The sequence below is a fragment of the Rhipicephalus sanguineus genome, chromosome 7 (genome assembly GCF_013339695.2).
Source record: "Rhipicephalus sanguineus isolate Rsan-2018 chromosome 7, BIME_Rsan_1.4, whole genome shotgun sequence".
NCBI classification, from domain to species: domain Eukaryota; kingdom Metazoa; phylum Arthropoda; class Arachnida; order Ixodida; family Ixodidae; genus Rhipicephalus; species Rhipicephalus sanguineus.
The window spans coordinates 129457529-129475039 of record NC_051182.1 but is presented as its reverse complement, the minus strand read 5'-3'; the positions used below and the strand labels follow the sequence as shown (position 1 = coordinate 129475039).

At 46.9% G+C, this 17511-nt stretch overlaps 1 protein-coding gene across 2 annotated transcripts in view; it reads left to right on the top strand.

Moving 5' to 3' along the window:
• The window catches only part of LOC119399920 (60S ribosomal protein L18), a 230300-nt gene that overhangs the window by 14204 nt on the left and 198585 nt on the right, over nucleotides 1-17511 (top strand). Inside the window, exons 6-7 of one of the 2 annotated variants that reach the window (XM_037666812.2) lie at nucleotides 3330-3399; nucleotides 4268-4400. In XM_037666812.2, the coding sequence (XP_037522740.1) occupies nucleotides 3330-3399; nucleotides 4268-4343 (146 nt within the window). In that variant the 3' untranslated portion in view covers nucleotides 4344-4400. Of the gene's footprint in view, nucleotides 1-3329; nucleotides 3400-4267; nucleotides 4401-17511 lie in introns of those variants that run through there. The other variant, XM_049417897.1, reaches the window with a different exon arrangement.

The window sequence follows — 17511 nt, the reverse complement described above, 5'->3', positions numbered from 1 at the left end:
TGATGATGCTACACAGAAATACAGAAAAAGTTGGAACTAAAGTTGAGCTGCAGCTTATATGCAAATTTAAGTGTGCGTAATGGCCTTGACAGCAGTGCACGCAAGGTGGCAATGACACCTGAAACTCGCAGTAGATGAGGACAAGGGAGTGACACTGGTGACTAACACAGTAAAAGTAATGTTTTTGCAATCTTGTAGCATGACTAGTGAGGCCATTTCTATGAAGGTGTGAAATGAATTGGCACGGCTGAAGCTTGGGTAATATGCGGGGATATTTTTTTCTTTCCTCTGGTGCCGTCTGGAGATGTAGGTGATATGCAGGGGCACAAGGAGACAAGCCTTGTTAAGTGCAGTTGTCTTCCTTTCAAGCGTAACAGGTGCAGCCGTCACTTTGGGAAGTGTGCGCTGCAGAGAAGTGTGCTTCACGTTCGAGTAGGGCGATTTCGTGTGCGACTGAGCTGTGCGCATCGCATTTGTTCCTTTGTGAAGTGCAGTTGGTTATGTGCTGCTGTTACTATCAATGCTCACGTCAAGGCCAAGCTATTTTGCACGGTGAAGATACAGTCGCCGACCGTTTATTCGGAACGGGCAGCGTCGGAGCAATTTCAGCAGATCAGGCCTCGCATGAGCAGGACACAAAGCTCGGGATGCAGATCAGGCCTAGCCACAGAAACATGAGAACGCAAACCCTCACACGCCAAAAGGAAACGATGTTGGTCTAGTTGATGTTGCAGCGCTTCTGTAAACTGTTGTCGTACTCTCTTCGTCCGAATTAGGATCCGCGTCGTACTCGTACGCGCTGTCATTCGCCTCAAACGCCGCACAGAGCAGATTCCAAGCTTGGCTTGGCTTGGCCTGCTGTTTGGCCGTTGTAGCCGTTCAATGGATACGTGACTGGCTAAAGCCAAAAGGCAACCGTTACGTGTAGCCAACAAACATAGCCTTCGAGATCGGTAACTTCTGCGTGGATTTTTGACACTGGCACGATCTCCAGTTATAGCCAGTGCAACATTTCAGTGCTGGCAACCTAGTAAAAATATTGTAAACATTGCTGACAGCTTGTTAAGGCATTCAACGTCGCACTCTATCAGCTAGTCGGAGTCCGAAAAATCGAACGGCTGGCTGTGGGGCGTCCGAATTGTCGGTCGTGAGTTTACATTACTTCAATGGGACGAGTGGCGGTGCCGCGAAGGTGTCCGAATTTTCGGCGTCCGAATAAACGGTCGGCGACTGTAGCTGCATTGCGTCCTTTTGCGTGCTCAAGGTCTGCGACTGTGGGTGCCGCAAACAAAATGGGATCTTCAAATGCATGTCGACCAAGAAAAGTTTCCAAGGGCCAAAAATGGGAAGAGATCCGGATCTCAAAGATGAGCTTGTCTAGGTAACAGCCCCGGAATCCACTCGCGATTGAAGAAATCTTAATTAAAGCCAGTAACACTGGATTGCAGGAGAAAATGGACTGCCAGGAGAATAAGTTTTCCATTCTAAGAAGGCATAGGGTACCTGTCTCGCACTTTTTTTTTTTTCTCTGATCATCAACTTAGGGGCACCTAAGCTTTTCTTTTGCACCCGCGAATATTTGGTGGCCATAAGGTATGAGTAAAAAACAAAGGTGATATTTTTCTCGGGTGGTATCAGATAATTATCGTACAATGTTTCGTCAATGTAACATTCTCAGTTATAAACAAGGTTTCGGGCACATTAATTCTATGGAGGTTTTGCCAGGACCAGACCGATTCATTGTAAAATGCGGGTTGTCACAAAACCGGGGGACGTATAATAAGGTTTAATAAGGTTACACTGTTCGTCGAGTCTTGGTGCTTAGCACAATGCACAGGAATTGATCGTGTGGTGTGGCGGCCTGCGACAATACCCTGCACCCCTGGGCCCCCCCGTCCAAGTGCCGTGGGTGCACGGGTGGTCGACTTCAGGCCAACAGAGATGGTGATGGGGCGTCGCGATAGACGCCTCGGCAGTACCAGGTGTGATGGCTCTACAAGCACAGGGCTGCCACGTATATATCTGCCCACACTGCCGTTTCTTTTGCATTTGAATACATATTTTGCTAGCACTTTCTAAATGAGATGAAGTGGACCGGTGTACGATTCTTCTTGAATGCGGCTACAGCATTTGTGTTGGTCTCTGTTCATTTTATTGCACTTCTGCACCAATATTGCTGGTCAACATGAAAATTAATTACTGCTGGCCATGTTGCAACTCTCTGCATCGGTTGGCATCGCAGTGGTAGTTGGCAGTCGGAAAAGAACTTCATTCTAAATGGGCTTGAGACAGAATGTCCTGAGAGTAGGTATGATGCTTTGGTAACAAGTTCTGGACAATCCTTGTATGTGGGTAAATGTCTTTAACGCTTACTTGTTGTGAATAAGTTGAATTAGTGTTTAAAGTTGCAAGGTGTATAAAATTTAAGCAAAGCACTTGTGATGCGGAACAGAATTTTTGCGGCCAAGATTTTCAACCAGATTGAAAGATTGGGTCTGATATCGGTAGACACAACATTAATTTCACGCAGAAACTAGCGGAAAATAATGATTTTATGGTGTGTTTCACAAACTGCCGCGTCTACTGGTCACACGTGAGCTATGGTCCTTATCACAGATGATTCCCTGAGCGCCGCCATAATCCTTTTTTGGCTGCACTAATAGACGTGACCCCCAAACATGCACTGCCGAGGCTGTGACGTCGGCCTTTGTACTCCCGTGAAAATGGCGGCGTTTTTTCTCTCCTGTGAAAAGGTCTATAGGAGGTGACTAACGTCCCCGGAAACGGGCATGCCAACCTTGCCAGCCCACAGCTCGAGCCAACCCACTGCACTCCTAGAACCACTACCATCGGCACTGGCAGCAAACAATGCTCTCGGGTGGGGTGAAGCACAGAAAGGGTGGGGCAGGTCTCAGCGCCTTTGTGGAGGGGGAGGAAAGGGTCTAAAGGAGAGGTGGAGAAATGGAAGTACCGGGACAAGAAAACGTGCACTTTGCATCTGCCGTGAGGACGTTTGACATCACGGCCATCGATGCGCACTCCCTTTCGCGCTGGTGTTCAGTCACGGCACGCTTAGAATCCTCCAAAAATACGGCCCAACTTCTCAAATATGTCAAGTATAAACTCAATTTATCGAAACAACCACGCCTTCCCAAGTGCAATTTTGATGTGTTCATCATTTGCCTTTAAGTGATGTTGAAAGTCGGAAGCCTTGTAACATTCATGCACGAATACCGAAAGTGCATGCAAAACTGTGTTGACACATGCGTGAATATGTAGACATTCCGTGGATGTCACTGACACGCTGCTCGTGTCTCGCTTGTGTGCAGGACCTCGCAACGCCCGCGAGGCCTGCCGTCACTTTGGACCGGCTCCTGGAGTTCCCCACAGTCACACCAAGTGAGTTCCCGTCATTTTACTGTATTCGTTTCTTCTTTATTGCATTGCCTACCTAGTTGAAAGTATGCCACGTGGCCTTGTTCGTGTGCCATGGAATCTTCCGCTCATGGGGTCGTTAGATAATGCTCCTTGGTTACATGTGCTGAACGAATTTGACAAAGTTCATGATAATACATCATGTAGCACATTTCAGTAAAACTACCACTTGTAGTTTAATTTTTGGACAGGAGGCCATACCTTTTTTGTACTCTTTTCTTGTTTTGCGGCCACAAATGGTTTTGTTTGGTGAAGTCGGCCTGAAGTGATAAACGTGTCCACTGCTGATGGAGTAGCATTGATGTTGGAATGCATGAGGCACGCATTCCAGCATCCATGATCACATCTTTTCTGACTTATTGCGACCGTGCACTCCGCGTTCCATCTGTATTGACGTTGTCGAACTTTCACAATATAAAGACGCTGCTGTGCTATGTATGGTTAGTTTCTTGTGTATCATTGGATTTGCCAGTCAGCATTGTAGTAGGAAAGAAGCTAACATATATAAAAGTTTCATTAGACTTCACAAAGCCTCTCACTGTGACACAGCAAACATGCTGGAAGTGTTGCAAAGGTTGCCGGCCTGACTTGGTATGTGAATTGCGAAGGGTCTACAGTAGCTTTGATACATTAAGTAGGATGAAATACGGTGTGAGTTGGTATTGATTCAATGTGGCTAAATATGCGATTAACGTGGACGAAGAAAATAGGAGGACACACAACACAGCGCTGTGGCCGTGTTAATCACGCTCTTAGCCACGATGTATCTTAGATACTGGTGGTCATTTGAGTTGCTGTGTTGCTTAATTTTTTTTTTTTTCTTTCCTTCCAGGCCATACGTGCGATCGAAGGGACGCAAGTACGAGCGCGCCCGTGGCAGAAGGAAGAGCCGTGGCTACAAGGCTTGAGCGCTGTGACTCGACCGTTCCCAGTCAAAATAAAACACATCGCCTGTGGCAACCACACCTTCCTGTTGGATTTGAGCCTGTTTTCTCTTTGGAGCATTCTCCTTTAGAATGTTCTAAGGAAACACTGAGAGTGCTTCTGGTGTGGGCTGTTTGCCCATACCAGCCTACGTTTGCAGTACTCTTAAATCTTCCAGTTGCTCTTGCGCCACGAGCGGCTACTTTATGGCATCGTCGAATTGCGCCGGGGCACCCTGGTGTCCGGTTTATTCCTATCTACGTCCGGACGCACCGGTGCGATTTGATGAAGATTCCCTCATGGTGAAAATTCATAGGCAGATTCGGAGTGGCCGACAAACTCTACGCCAGAGCACTCCACTCCGTGGATAGCATCCGAAGGAAATCTGCCAATGGAACACAAGCGCCCTCGCCAGAGCAAACCGTAGGGGGCGCTAGTGCACATCTGCTTTGCAAGCGCCCAGCATTCCTCGCGGTTCGCGCAGTTTTCGGCTTTACGGGCGCCAGCGGAGGGAACGCGCGCGGTCGAACAGCGCATTTCATCGCACACGCGGTACGCCACGCTCTGCGCACGCGCGGTGAGCTTGCGATTTCCGGTCGAATCCGCCGCTTTTCGCGGAGTAGAGAGCTGCTCCGTGGAGTGGATCTGGCCGCGTAGCTGCTCCAGATCTGCCAATGAAACATACAGGGAGCACTCTCATCCTCCAATGGAACACTTGCTCCGAATGGAGCAGAAAAACTGCTACCGGAAGTGCTACGAATCTGCCAATGGAATTCACCATCAGTTACCACGCTATCAACTGTCTCTCTGCATGCTATGCGTGTGCGCTGTGGCGACAGGTGCGATAAAACAGGTAGGCTTTTGGAGAGCAGTACAGAATTTATTAGGGCCTCAGACGACGAGAAAGCAATCGTGTTTTCGACGGCACCGAAGTAAGTGTGGACTTGCGACGGTGTTTTAATGAGTACGATGCGAGCGACAGGCCAGCGTAAACCTAGAAGCCTTCACCGTCGAGGTTTGTACGAATTCTTTTGTCATTTTGCCGGCTTATTACTGAGCAAACGACGACACTTCCTTTGGACATATGCTGCAGCATGATCTTAGGTCTTAGACAATCTAGTGCGACGGCCTCAAGTAAAACGCACGATCGCTGAACCGTGTTGCAGTTGGTATGCCCGTAGCAGTTGCTCGAAGTTTTCTGTGGTGTAGTTCCGTTTGGGAACGTTGCTCGGGTACAGTGAGTGCTTGAGTATTGCTGTTACGTGCCAGCTGTCCACGTGATAGCTGTCACGTAGCACAAGGACAACGTGGGGCGGCTTCGCTTGCGTGCGCAGTGCTATCAAGGGGCAGAGGCAGTACAGGTGAAGTAAATGCTAAAACTTGCGCGGTCACCGATGCATTGTGTCACGCATCCAGGGCTTCTTTACCGTTCGCGTGTACGAAGTGCAAGTTACGGAAATACGGTAAGGCAGTGCGGTAGTGTTCCTCCTTTCCCGCTGGTTGTGCTTTGGCCGCTCAACGACCGGGAAAGGAGGAGCTGTACCGTACAGCCTTACCGTATTCGCGTACTGTATTTCCGTAACTTGCTAACTATTATCGAGAGCGTACGCATGCAATTTTAACAGCGCAGCTGTTCTTGGTCGAGCCTTTCATGTCCGGGATCCGTGGTAACGCTTGTGGGCATCATAAACGAGTATTTGCCACAGATTGGGTAGATCCCACTACTCGCCACTGGTACACTAAAAATGGAGGCAAACAGTTAGCCCAACAACAAACGCGTATGTGCCACAGAAATTGCGTAAATCACACTACACACAACTTTCACTAAGAAGGAAGTCGAGGCTTTAATGTACACCGCCGTGGTAACGCTGATCATAAACGGGTGTGTGCCACGAAAAAAAGGGTAAATCCCACTACTCGCCACTGGTTCAGTAAAAATGAAGCAGAAAACTCATCAAAAGCCAATCATAAGCGGGTTTGTGCCACAGAAAGTGGGTAAATCCCACTACTCGCCCATGGTTCACTATAAACGAAGAAAACTCATCAAACGGGTATGTGCCACTGTGCGGCCCATCTGAAAACTATCATCATCATAAACGAGTATGTGCCACAGAAAGTGGGTAAATCCCACTACTCCACACTTCATCGAAATGCGTTAGCCTGACGAAGGGAGGGCCACCAGCTTCGATGTTTCATCAGTGTCCGTGAAGCGGAGCTGGTTTAATCCCCCCCACCTTGGTTGCGCCCGACTGACTGCATGCCTACTTGTTCTTGTTCACTTTCGACTTTGCCTTACACCCACTTTATCTATACCTGTAAAATAGGCAGTTCGAATTCGGGTAGCCATGTGCAGTCATTGTCTTCGCGTAACAATAAGGTACTTACAGCAAACAAGCAAAGGAAACGGCGTTGAATCATTCAACCGACGATGAGGGCGCATTGCCTTGAACTGAAGGACAATTATTCGCCGATGCACTATCGCGATGGAAAGAAACGCGAACAGCGGAAAGCCTGGATTCAGCCCAGTCGAACTCCAAGATGCCTCGACTGTCCGTATAGGCGAATCTACGTTTTCAGCCGGCGTCACCGTAGCGCTGGAATCTTGCTCCGGCTGGCGTTATCGTATCTGATGCAAGCCTCATGGGCTTGTCATCTTGCAGTCATGCCCGACACTCGGAACACACGCGCTGCGATAGCGCCAGAAGCCAGACCAAGATTCTAGTGCTACGGGGACGCCCACGCTGTTAGCATCGCTCCATGGCTTCCATGGGCGTCGGCAGGGGGGTGCAAACGGGGCACTTGCCCCCCTCAAGCCACACCAGAAATTGCACCCAGGCTACACCAGCGCTCTCCCCCTCCTTCGCCCAGCCAAGACAAAATCCTGCCGACACTTCTGCTGGCTTCCTATCTTTTGAAACGGTCTTTAACGACGGGCAGATGCCCATGTGACGTACCGGAGCCCTAGTAACTTCCTCCATGCCGGGAACAGGACCTTCATCCACGTGCTTAGCAGCGTGCAACACTTCAGCTGCTACATGCAACAACGACGGTCAAGCGTTCATATCCAGGCAACAATGAAATGCGGCAACGTTAAATGACACGCGACCTCGATAAAATATCGAATTGCCATATCATTAACGGCTCATCGCCGACAAGCCCACGGTCGAGGGAGCATGATTTTTTGGAAAACGGCGCATACAAATGCGCACAAGACAGGCGCACCTCCGTACCGCTCGCAGGCGCCGGGTTTCTCGCGTCCGAAGCGGCCGCCGAAACCTACGAGTTACAAAAAGCTTCGCTTGAAGAACGACATCACCCTGCATACACGTTTTATTACTCGGCTATAACTGCGTCAAGCCCGTACTGCTCCTCTCGTAGCCGCTTCCTTTCTGGTTCATCGTCGCTGCTGCTGTCGTCGCTGACGACGGCCTTGTCGACAGCTTTCCCACCGGGAACGGCTTGCTCAACGTCGCCCGGCCGTCTGACGTCTAGTTGGCCCAGCAGGCAAACGTTGGTCTCCGTTCCGACGCAGGAGAAGTGCAGACCGATCTCTTCAAGAATGGCGCCGTCTGCACCTCTCAGGTCCTCCAGGTGGTACTTCCTGAAAGGATCATCGAGAAGGATCAGGCGTGCGCAGGGTACTCCAATGGGGGGGGGGTTGAAGGTCCACTTCACCCCCCCCTCCCCCGATTTAACGAGTGCGAAAAGAAATCAAGAGTCACATTGAATGCGTAAATGAAAATGAAGCGGTGACGTGCTTCTGACAACGCGCTGCCTATGGTCCACGGCTTTCCGGGAGCAAGGGAATGCAACATCAGGGGTCCTCGGCTATGGTGGCTAGCATACCTCTGCCGCCATTATCGCCAAAAGCCTGCATGGCCGGCTCTAACTATAGTGTACAAGAATAATAATATTCTAGTACACTATAGCCGTAACCCTGCACGTTAAACAATGACATGACAGGTACGATTGAGAAAGGAATGGTGCAGACTTGGCACCCCCGTCAGGGGATTAAGAGAGGGCGCCTCCCCTTCCCCCCCCCCCCCCCCCCTGCCATGCCACGCTCATGGTGCGCTCGCGGCTGTCACTAGCCTGACATACACCAAAATTGGTATTGCGCTACGGTACTGCATGACGAACATAAAGACAAGTGGTAACATGAAAATCATGACATGCATGTCATGCACGGCATGACTTACATGCCACGCTCATGGTGCGCTCGCGGCCGATTCGCTAGCTTCATATACACCAAAATTTATATTGCGCGACGTGACTGTATGACAAACAGAAATGACAGGTCCAAACATGCAAATCATGGCACGCATGTCATGTACGGCATGATTTACATGCTACGGTATTGGTGCGCTTCCAGCCGTTTTGTTAACTGGACATATACCGAAATTGGTATACCTCATGAGTGCGTGACGAACATAAATGACAGGTCATGCATTGTATATACAAGGATATGCGTTTCATTAACATGGTATATACCGGATTGTAAATTTGCATGCATACATGACAAACATGCATGCGATATAGAGTGAACATGAATGACTTCGTTTGCCTCAAAGACAAACAAGGCGATGTATGCAGCTCTTTGCAGGCTGCTTCGTATTGCGTCGGTTCCCACAGTGCGTGGGATCTGTCAGATGTTTCCTGCCAGACAGGAAAAATCCTCGTCATCTACCTCGTGTAGCTGCGTTATCACCGCAGCCCCGGCACTTCCCGGTCACGAACGGTGTGCGTGCTATCAGCGTGACGTAGCATTCTTGACAGGACAGTGGCGAGAGCCGGCTTTGCAAGAAAGTAAGGGCGAGCAAGCCAGATGGCGATTATAGTTGTGTGACATAAATACTCCCCAAGAAAGCGATCCTGTACACTTTGGCAGCGGCGGCAGGCTGTGCGCACACGCGTACTCAAGCTCATTGCATCGATTTTTTCAGCCTATTCATCGACTTATCGAAGTGGTGACGCCCGTACCAGCAGTTCCTGCTGCTATCACCGACTGTTCCTGGCGTGCCATCTGCCTACTTCGGCGTGACGTACAGTGACGTTTTCCCGTGGCTTCCTTCCTGGCTTTTGGCGGGCGTTTCTCACACTTTGGCAGCGGCGGCAGGCTGTGCGCACACGCGTACTCAAGCTCATTGCATCGATTTTTTCAGGTACTGCAGTGGCCTGCCAAGACGTGCTTTCTTGACCCTGGTCCCCTGTGGAAACCGGGCTGACTCAACGTTTGTGTTACCACCTTTACCAAGCCTGTCTGCTTCTTCCACCTGCTGCAGCCTATTCATCGACTTATCGAAGTGGTGACGCCCGTACCAGCAGTTCCTGCTGCTATCACCGACTGTTCCTGGCGTGCCATCTGCCTACTTCGGCGTGACGTACAGTGACGTTTTCCCGTGGCTTCCTTCCTGGCTTTTGGCGGGCGTTTCTCACACTTTGGCAGCGGCGGCAGGCTGTGCGCACACGCGTACTCAAGCTCATTGCATCGATTTTTTCAGGTTAGTGTGCATTTCCTTATGCAATAATAACGGTGAATACGTCCTCTTTCTGCTGCCGCTGCCAAGGCTGTGTGTATTGCTGATATTGCCGCATGTGTATTACCAGTTCATGTGGCCCTTGTGACCTTCGGTGACGCTAGTAGACGTTTCACGTAGATATGTCCGATCTGGATGCTGACACTTGTCCATGCTGCAAATGCCTGTGCTCAGATGAAGAAGGTTTGATGTGTGAAGGGTGTAGCTGTCGCTATCACTTTGGAAAGTGTTCCATTGCTTTAAGCACATACAAGTCAAAAAGCGAAGCGTGGCGTAGGTCGTGGAGATGTCCAGCATGCAGATCAAAAAAGTCTACATGTGTTCAGGGCTCCAAATCTAACAGCAACGAGGCAGACTTTGCAAGCTTGTTCTTGAGTGTGAATGAAAAACTTGATGGATTGTTGGGACTGAAGGACACGGTGAAAAGCATTGAGGAATCGGTAAAAATGATGTCTGGTCAATATGATGAAATTCTGAACCACATCCGTCGCCAGGACAAAGAAATTGCTGATATAAAGAACAGAGTGCAGAAACTGGAAAACCACGAGGCAATTTCTGCATCAAAAAATGTCACACAGGAACTCAATGAACTCGAGTGGCACAGTAGAAAGCTAAATCTTGAGTTCCACGGGATTCCGGTTTCAAAAAATGAAAACGCATTGCAGAAAGTCAATGATATAGCTCGAACAATGGGTCTGCCTCAGCTCACCGACAGCGACATCGTGTCGATACACCGACTACGTGCTGTTCGTGACAAAGCACCCGGAATTATAGTTCACTTCGCAAAGCAGTCAGTGAGGGAAGAATTTCTGAGCAAGCGACATGTGCTGAAAGAAACCAAGGAACAGTGCTACATTCTGGAGAATCTGACGAAAGCTAACAGAATTCTGCTAGGACAGACAAAAGCCTGGGCCAAGGACCATGGCTACAGGTATGCGTGGCACAAGAATGGCAAAATTTTTATCAGAAAGAAGGATGGCGACAGAGCAGTCATTGTGCGTCATGCTGCTGATTTAGAGAGAGTAGAATAAGACGCCTTGTATTCCAATTGTTTAGTACTACTTTGATTTGAATTTCGATCATGGCAACTCGTGACTTTATTGAACCAGAAGAATTTCGACAGCTTTGTAGACACGAGCAGGCTAGTTCTATCAAAATGTTTCATCTGAATGTACAGTCCGCTGTAAACAAGGGAACGCAGTTGGAGGTGCTATTCAACCAGCTAGAAAACGCATTTGATATAATCATGCTTACGGAAACGTGGTATGCCGAAAAAAGCAATATTTTCAGTATCCCTGGGTATCAAAACTTTCTGCTAAATAGAACTGCTAGCAGAGGGGGCGGTGTATACATGATGGTGAAGGGCCATATTATTTGCGATATGTTACCGGAGTTCTGTCGCATGAACACTGACTATGAATGTCTGTCTGTGATCTCCAACCGATCCTTAGTGGCTGTTGTTTATCGACCCCCAAGCGGCAATTTTCAAAATTTTATGCGTTTCCTCGAATCCCTTCTTTCCTACGTAGGTGATTATAACTATGATATCATACTAGGAGGAGATTTTAATGTAAACATGTTAGCTGACACCGCTAACAAAAGAACGCTAGAACAAACAATTTGTTCATTTGGCTGTAGTAATGTTATTACCGTGCCTACAAGACTCACCATTACCTCTTCTTCGTTACTTGATCTATTCATAACAAATATACATCCCTGTCGACGAAAGGCGGGAGTCATGAGTACAGACATTAGCGATCACAACAGCATATATTTATGTGTGTATACAAATACGCTTAAGATAAATAACGAACAAAAAATGGCCTTTCAAGAAATAACACCTCGAACATTGGAGACTTTCCGAGAGAAAGTAGAAAGTTTTGATTGGAGCGAAATATTCAAAGAAAGCGATCCTGACTGCGCGTATAGTAAATTTGTGAATAATTTTTTGTCTCTATACAATCAGTCATTTCCACACAAGCTTTTACGAACATCGAAAAAAATTCGTAAGCCATGGATTACGCCTGAATTACTAAGCAAGATTCAGGTTAAGGACAGAATGTTTAAAAAATTTCTTAAAACTCGCGATGTTGAGCTACTCAGAACTTACAAAACATATCGTAATAGTCTAACGAAAGCAATTAGAAAGGCTAAGGATAACTATTTCTGTGACCTTTTTTCTATGTCTGAGTCAAGAGCAGACATAACGTGGAAAAATCTAAACGCTTTATTAAATCGATCGAGGCATTCAGGAATTTTAACACAAATAAGACAGAATGACGACGAATTTAGTGGAAAACGACTAGCAGATTTGTTCAATGATTATTTCGTCAATATTGATACCGGAGAAATTAATGACAATGCCCTGCATTACTTAGAACGTACTTGCGACAAAACGTTTTTTCTTAACCCTGTTACAACCACAGAGGTGATCTCTACTTTTGTAGGGCTCAACAACAGTGCTAGTAGCGATGCTGATGGTATTAAAATAAACCTGTCAAACACGTGATAGACCTTATAGCACCTAGCCTAACACATGTTTTAATCTTTGCTTAGCAGAAGGGGTTTTCCCAAAACGAATGCAAATAGCCAAAGTAACTGTTCTGCACAAAAAGGGAGACAAAAATAGTATAGCTAACTACAGGCCAGTATCCCTCTTGCCCATATTTTCTAAAGGCCTCGAAAAAGTTTGTTTGTCAAGACTGATCAGCTTTTGCGATAAACATGAGATAATACATACGGCGCAATTCGGCTTCAGGAAAAAGCGCTCAACAGAACTCGCTCTGTTAGAACAGAAGGAGTTCATTTTGAATGCTTTTGAACATCGACACTTGGCTCTGGGCATCTACGTAGATTTCACGAAGGCTTTTGATTATCTTAATCATAGCCTGTTACTAAAAAAACTCGAAAAGTATGGATTTCGCGGTAAGGTATTGGCCCTTCTCCGCTCTTATTTAGGTTGCAGGCAGCAATTTGTAAATATAAACGGCCATTCTTCCGACATCAAACCAATTTTGTCCGGTGTTCCACAAGGAAGTATCTTGGGTCCATTTCTATTTAACTTGTACATTAATGATATTGTCAATATTGATAAAACCACAAAATTTGTAATTTACGCCGATGACACGACTTTACTTTTCTCCGGTACGGTATTGTCGGATATAATGGATAGAGCAAACAATACATTAACGCAGCTAGGTAAGTGGACCGATTACAATGCATTAAAGATTAATACTACCAAAACAAAAGCTGTAGTTTTCCGGCCAAAAAACAGGGACGTGGTCACCGATGCAGTTTTAGTGTATAACGGCGCACTTATAGACAGAGTTAAAACATTTAAGATACTAGGTGTAATATTTTCGGAAACAATGTCTTGGGACGACCATGTTAGTTATGTAGCACAAAAATTATCTAGCATTGTAGGGATAACGTATCTAAACAGACGAACTCTCCCCACGTACGTTAAACTTCTTATCTATAACTCGCTATTTTATTCACATGTAATCTACTGTCATCTTGTATGGGGATCAACGACATTCACGAATTTACGAATACTGTACTCCCTTCAGAAAAAAATGTTAAGGTATATATATAATGTGGCTTTTGATCATCCTTCAGCGTCGCTTTTCCATAGGCATCATACTCTACGTATTCCATCTCTCTATTCTTACCGCCTGTCCATAGCATACAAATCCGAAATTAAAGATAACGGCCATTTCCTAGCTCGATTAGCCTGTTTAGAAAGGAGGATGCAGCCATATTCAGTGCGCCATCCAGAGACTTGGAAAGTACCGTTATGTCGAACAAATTACGGGACACAAATGCTAAAACACAAGCTTCCGGAGTTACTAAACTTGTTTAGCAACCAAAACATTGCACCGGAGAGATCATCTACAAAAAAACTGCGTACTTTTTTTTTTTTTTTTTTTTCAAATGTTGAAGTTTAATTGTATTCATAGTTTTGCAGTGGTTCTCCCCTCATATTTCTAATGCTTGTTTTGAAACAATTTTTTATGTTCTGTAAGCACCATTGTCATTTTATAAATCTAACCCATACGTTGTCTCGTTTGCCCATGATGAATTTCAACACTGGTTTCTCTAGGCACGAATATTTTCTCAAAAATGTTTTCTAGTTACGAATGTTTTGTGATAACAAATGTTGTGTGATTACATGATATTTTCAATGAAAATGAATTGTATTATTTCCAAATGTTTTCTCTCTTCCATGTCTTAATTTTTTTTCTTGATGTTTCTTTGCCCTGTTTATGTACACTGTTTAATAACCTGTCACTTTGCGTTCTCATTGTCATTCTGGTTATTCAATATGTTCAGCACAGTCTGCTGTAAACGCGCCGAAGTGTACATTTTGGGGGGCCGGAGCTAGTCAAGCTGCTCGTCAGCTTTTTCTCCCTGCCTCCCTCATCTTATGCTTGATGAAAAATAAAGGACCTATTATTATTATTATTATAAATACTCGATTTTTTTTTTCTTAGAGTACAGGCGTGCCGCTACCAGACACTTCAGTCAAGGATTTTTTTTTTAATTTCCAATTTTTTTTTTTATTTCTGTGGGGTATTCGAATATGGGTCAAACCCGAACTGGAAAGGTCCACAAAATAAAAAGCATTTAAGTGAATTTGAACCCCTGGTCCTGGCACAGTCCTGTGTGTTTGTATGGAGGAAAACTCCCGATAATTCGAACGCGTCGGTATCCACAACGTTTAATTTGAACTGGGAGCGCCTGGTTTTCATCGCTCCTCGCAGAAGTCGGCCCAGAGTGATCACAATGCGTTGCGAAGCCAAACCAAAGCAAATTTACTAGAGATTCAAGACAACGAAACAGCAGCATTTCTCAGCAGATGAAAATTCGGACGCTACGCTGGAGCTCTAGGGCAAGCTGCAAGCAATGCTCGTGTAGTCGCGACAGGAGAAACGCAAGCAAGTGAACTCTTGATTGCGTTAACTCTGCCATGCAAATAAACGTGTTTTGGGGCATAACTATCGACATTAAGGCTCACGAATCACATTAATACATGTCGGTGCTTGTTTCTGGCGTATCACTGACTGATCATTTCTGTTCGCTGTTAGAGCTCCATGAACATAATTTACGAAATCTCCTGCCACAAGCGTGCAGTAGCGCCTAATTCGCGATAACAAGTCCATGGGTGGCTTACTTGTGTTCCGACCGCGCAGTGTGGAGCAATTTCCGTTCATCCTAGCACCCTCCCGCTAACTCGAACTCCGCTTAACTAGAAGAATCTTTCAGTCCCCTTCGAGTTCGAATTAACGAGGTTCTACTGTATGAAGTGCACGCACCTTGTAAGCCAGTAAGTCTCCGGCTCCTCGGCATCGTCCTCGAGCGTTCTGATGGTCTGTCGTGTTACCGCGTAGTTGTCACCTTGCGGTAGACTGGCTGTCAAACCCAGGTAGATCTCCTCGGTCTCCCCGGCGGCGTTTCTGGCCTTCAGGACGATGGCGATGTCCTGGCCAACTGTGCTGCTTAAGCTGATGTTCTTGAAGGTGTAGCTGACCGCGAGAGGACCCAGCGGGAAGTCGCACCCGAACAACCTGTCGGAGGGTTACAAGTTAAGTGATGACTGTAAGAGTGATAGCTGTCGGAAGGGTGGATAGATTTTTATTTCGTGAAGACAATGCTGCATGTAAATCTGTATTTTCCGAGAAAAAGTACAAACAATAAAGGGGGTATTAAATAATTTACCTCCATTTGTTTTGACAGCAATTATTGAAGCATAATTATTTGACGCATAAGCAGGATTTAGCTGAGTGTTAATTACATATGTGTCGTACCTTCAACCTTTGCGAGCTTAGTGAAAATATTAAAATTGCAGTCCAGTCTGCTGTCACAGATTAATCTGTAATTCACGAGACTGCGGGATATTTGCAGTCAATTAAAAAAACGGGCCTCAAGCACGAAGGTGTGATGTTTGCGTGCTTTTGCACTACACGATCTCGAAATTGGTAGATGGACCGGTCTCATTTGATGGCAGTCCGCAACACATTTAGCGTCACAATCTATGCGCACTCCTTGGAAGCAGCACTATAGTCGGATACAACTTAAGAAGGCAGGAGAGGCCCCGCCCGGACGACCGAAGCGCGGCTGCCGATCGCCTCCGCGACTAAAGAAATAGTCCCGCTCATGCACGCGCCGATGTTCTCCGAAGGCGGAGCCACCGGCCGTCCCGCTCATGAAGTCAGTCCCGAGTGCGCACCCATTGGTGGAGGCTTGTGTTCATCCGCCTTTGAGAAGGAAATGCCGCTGCCTTCTAAAGTTGTATCCGACTATAGTGGTGTATGTTCCGCCCTCCCTCCACAAGTTGGAAATGGCGAGACGCTGAAGTGTCGTCACTCAGTATGAATTGCATCACTACATATGAGGCTCCAGACGTCGCTCCATATTAATTGCGTAACGAGTGGTTGCTTGAAAGCTGCCAACCCATTGCAAAGGGCTGAGCTATGATTCATCAGCCACAACGTAGACACAAGTGTGCAACAGCTAATGATGATGATGATGATGAAATACCCACACCGGATGACTTTCGCCTTCGAGCCGTTTTAATCTTTGAGGCCAAAGTCTTAGCTGCCTCATCAAATGCGAAAATTGACCGTCGGTGTCAACACGATAGAGTTACGTAAAAATATTACACGGTTACGACACCGTATGACGTCATTATGACATCATAGATGAAAAATTTGTGACGTCATCATGACGGCATCGTACATGTTTGACATCGTCTCTTGGGTCAAAGGCGCACCGCACGGAGGCAATGCAAAACCAGGTCAGGTCAGCTTGCATTGCCTAGAATCCTGGAGACAGTGCGAAACCGCTAGGTGCAGAAAGATTTCAGAGGGGCGCGGGGTTGGGGGGGGGGGGGGGGGTATCGATATATTGACTGGGAAGAAAAATAAGATGACTTTCGCCATCGAGTCGTCTAAGGCGAATGTATAAAGGATCCTGTGAGTACGAAACGCATGGGCGCACACACAAGCTACTTTATACCTTATGTAAGGTTTGGTGTCGGGGCGCTTGCGGTTGGGCTTGAAGAACACGCGCAGGCTGCCGCCACCATTGTAAGCGTCGTCCAGGTGCAGCTTCACCGAACAGCACGAGTCGCAGAGCGTGTTGCCTTGGTCCCGAGGCTGCAGCTGCTGCTTGTGCAGGTCGAACCACACACGGTTCCCCACGGGCTGCGTCAAGGCGGACGGGTAGACATTGAAGTAACTAGCGTACATATACTAGTGCAAAAAAACAACACTGAGATCAAGCAACGAGCCTGATCAGATAGTTTAAACTTGGAAATTGTTGTTTGATAATTGTTAATACGCTAATAGTTATTAAGATAATGGTTACAACTTAAATATTACGATAATAGGTTCGTTTGTTAGCAGGGGCGGCGCCAAGGGAGGGGGGCGCAGGGGCTCTTCCCCCCCTCCCTCCCAAAGTCCTTGCCTGTATTCCCAAGAGCGAACGGTCAAAACAATGACAACATTCCTCGCCTTCCTGCCCCATTATGAAACTGGGGTGGGAGGGGGGAGGTAGGCAGGGAAGGTTACTCTCCCAAGTAAAAAAAAATTGAGGGCAGTGTGCCTAAGTCACG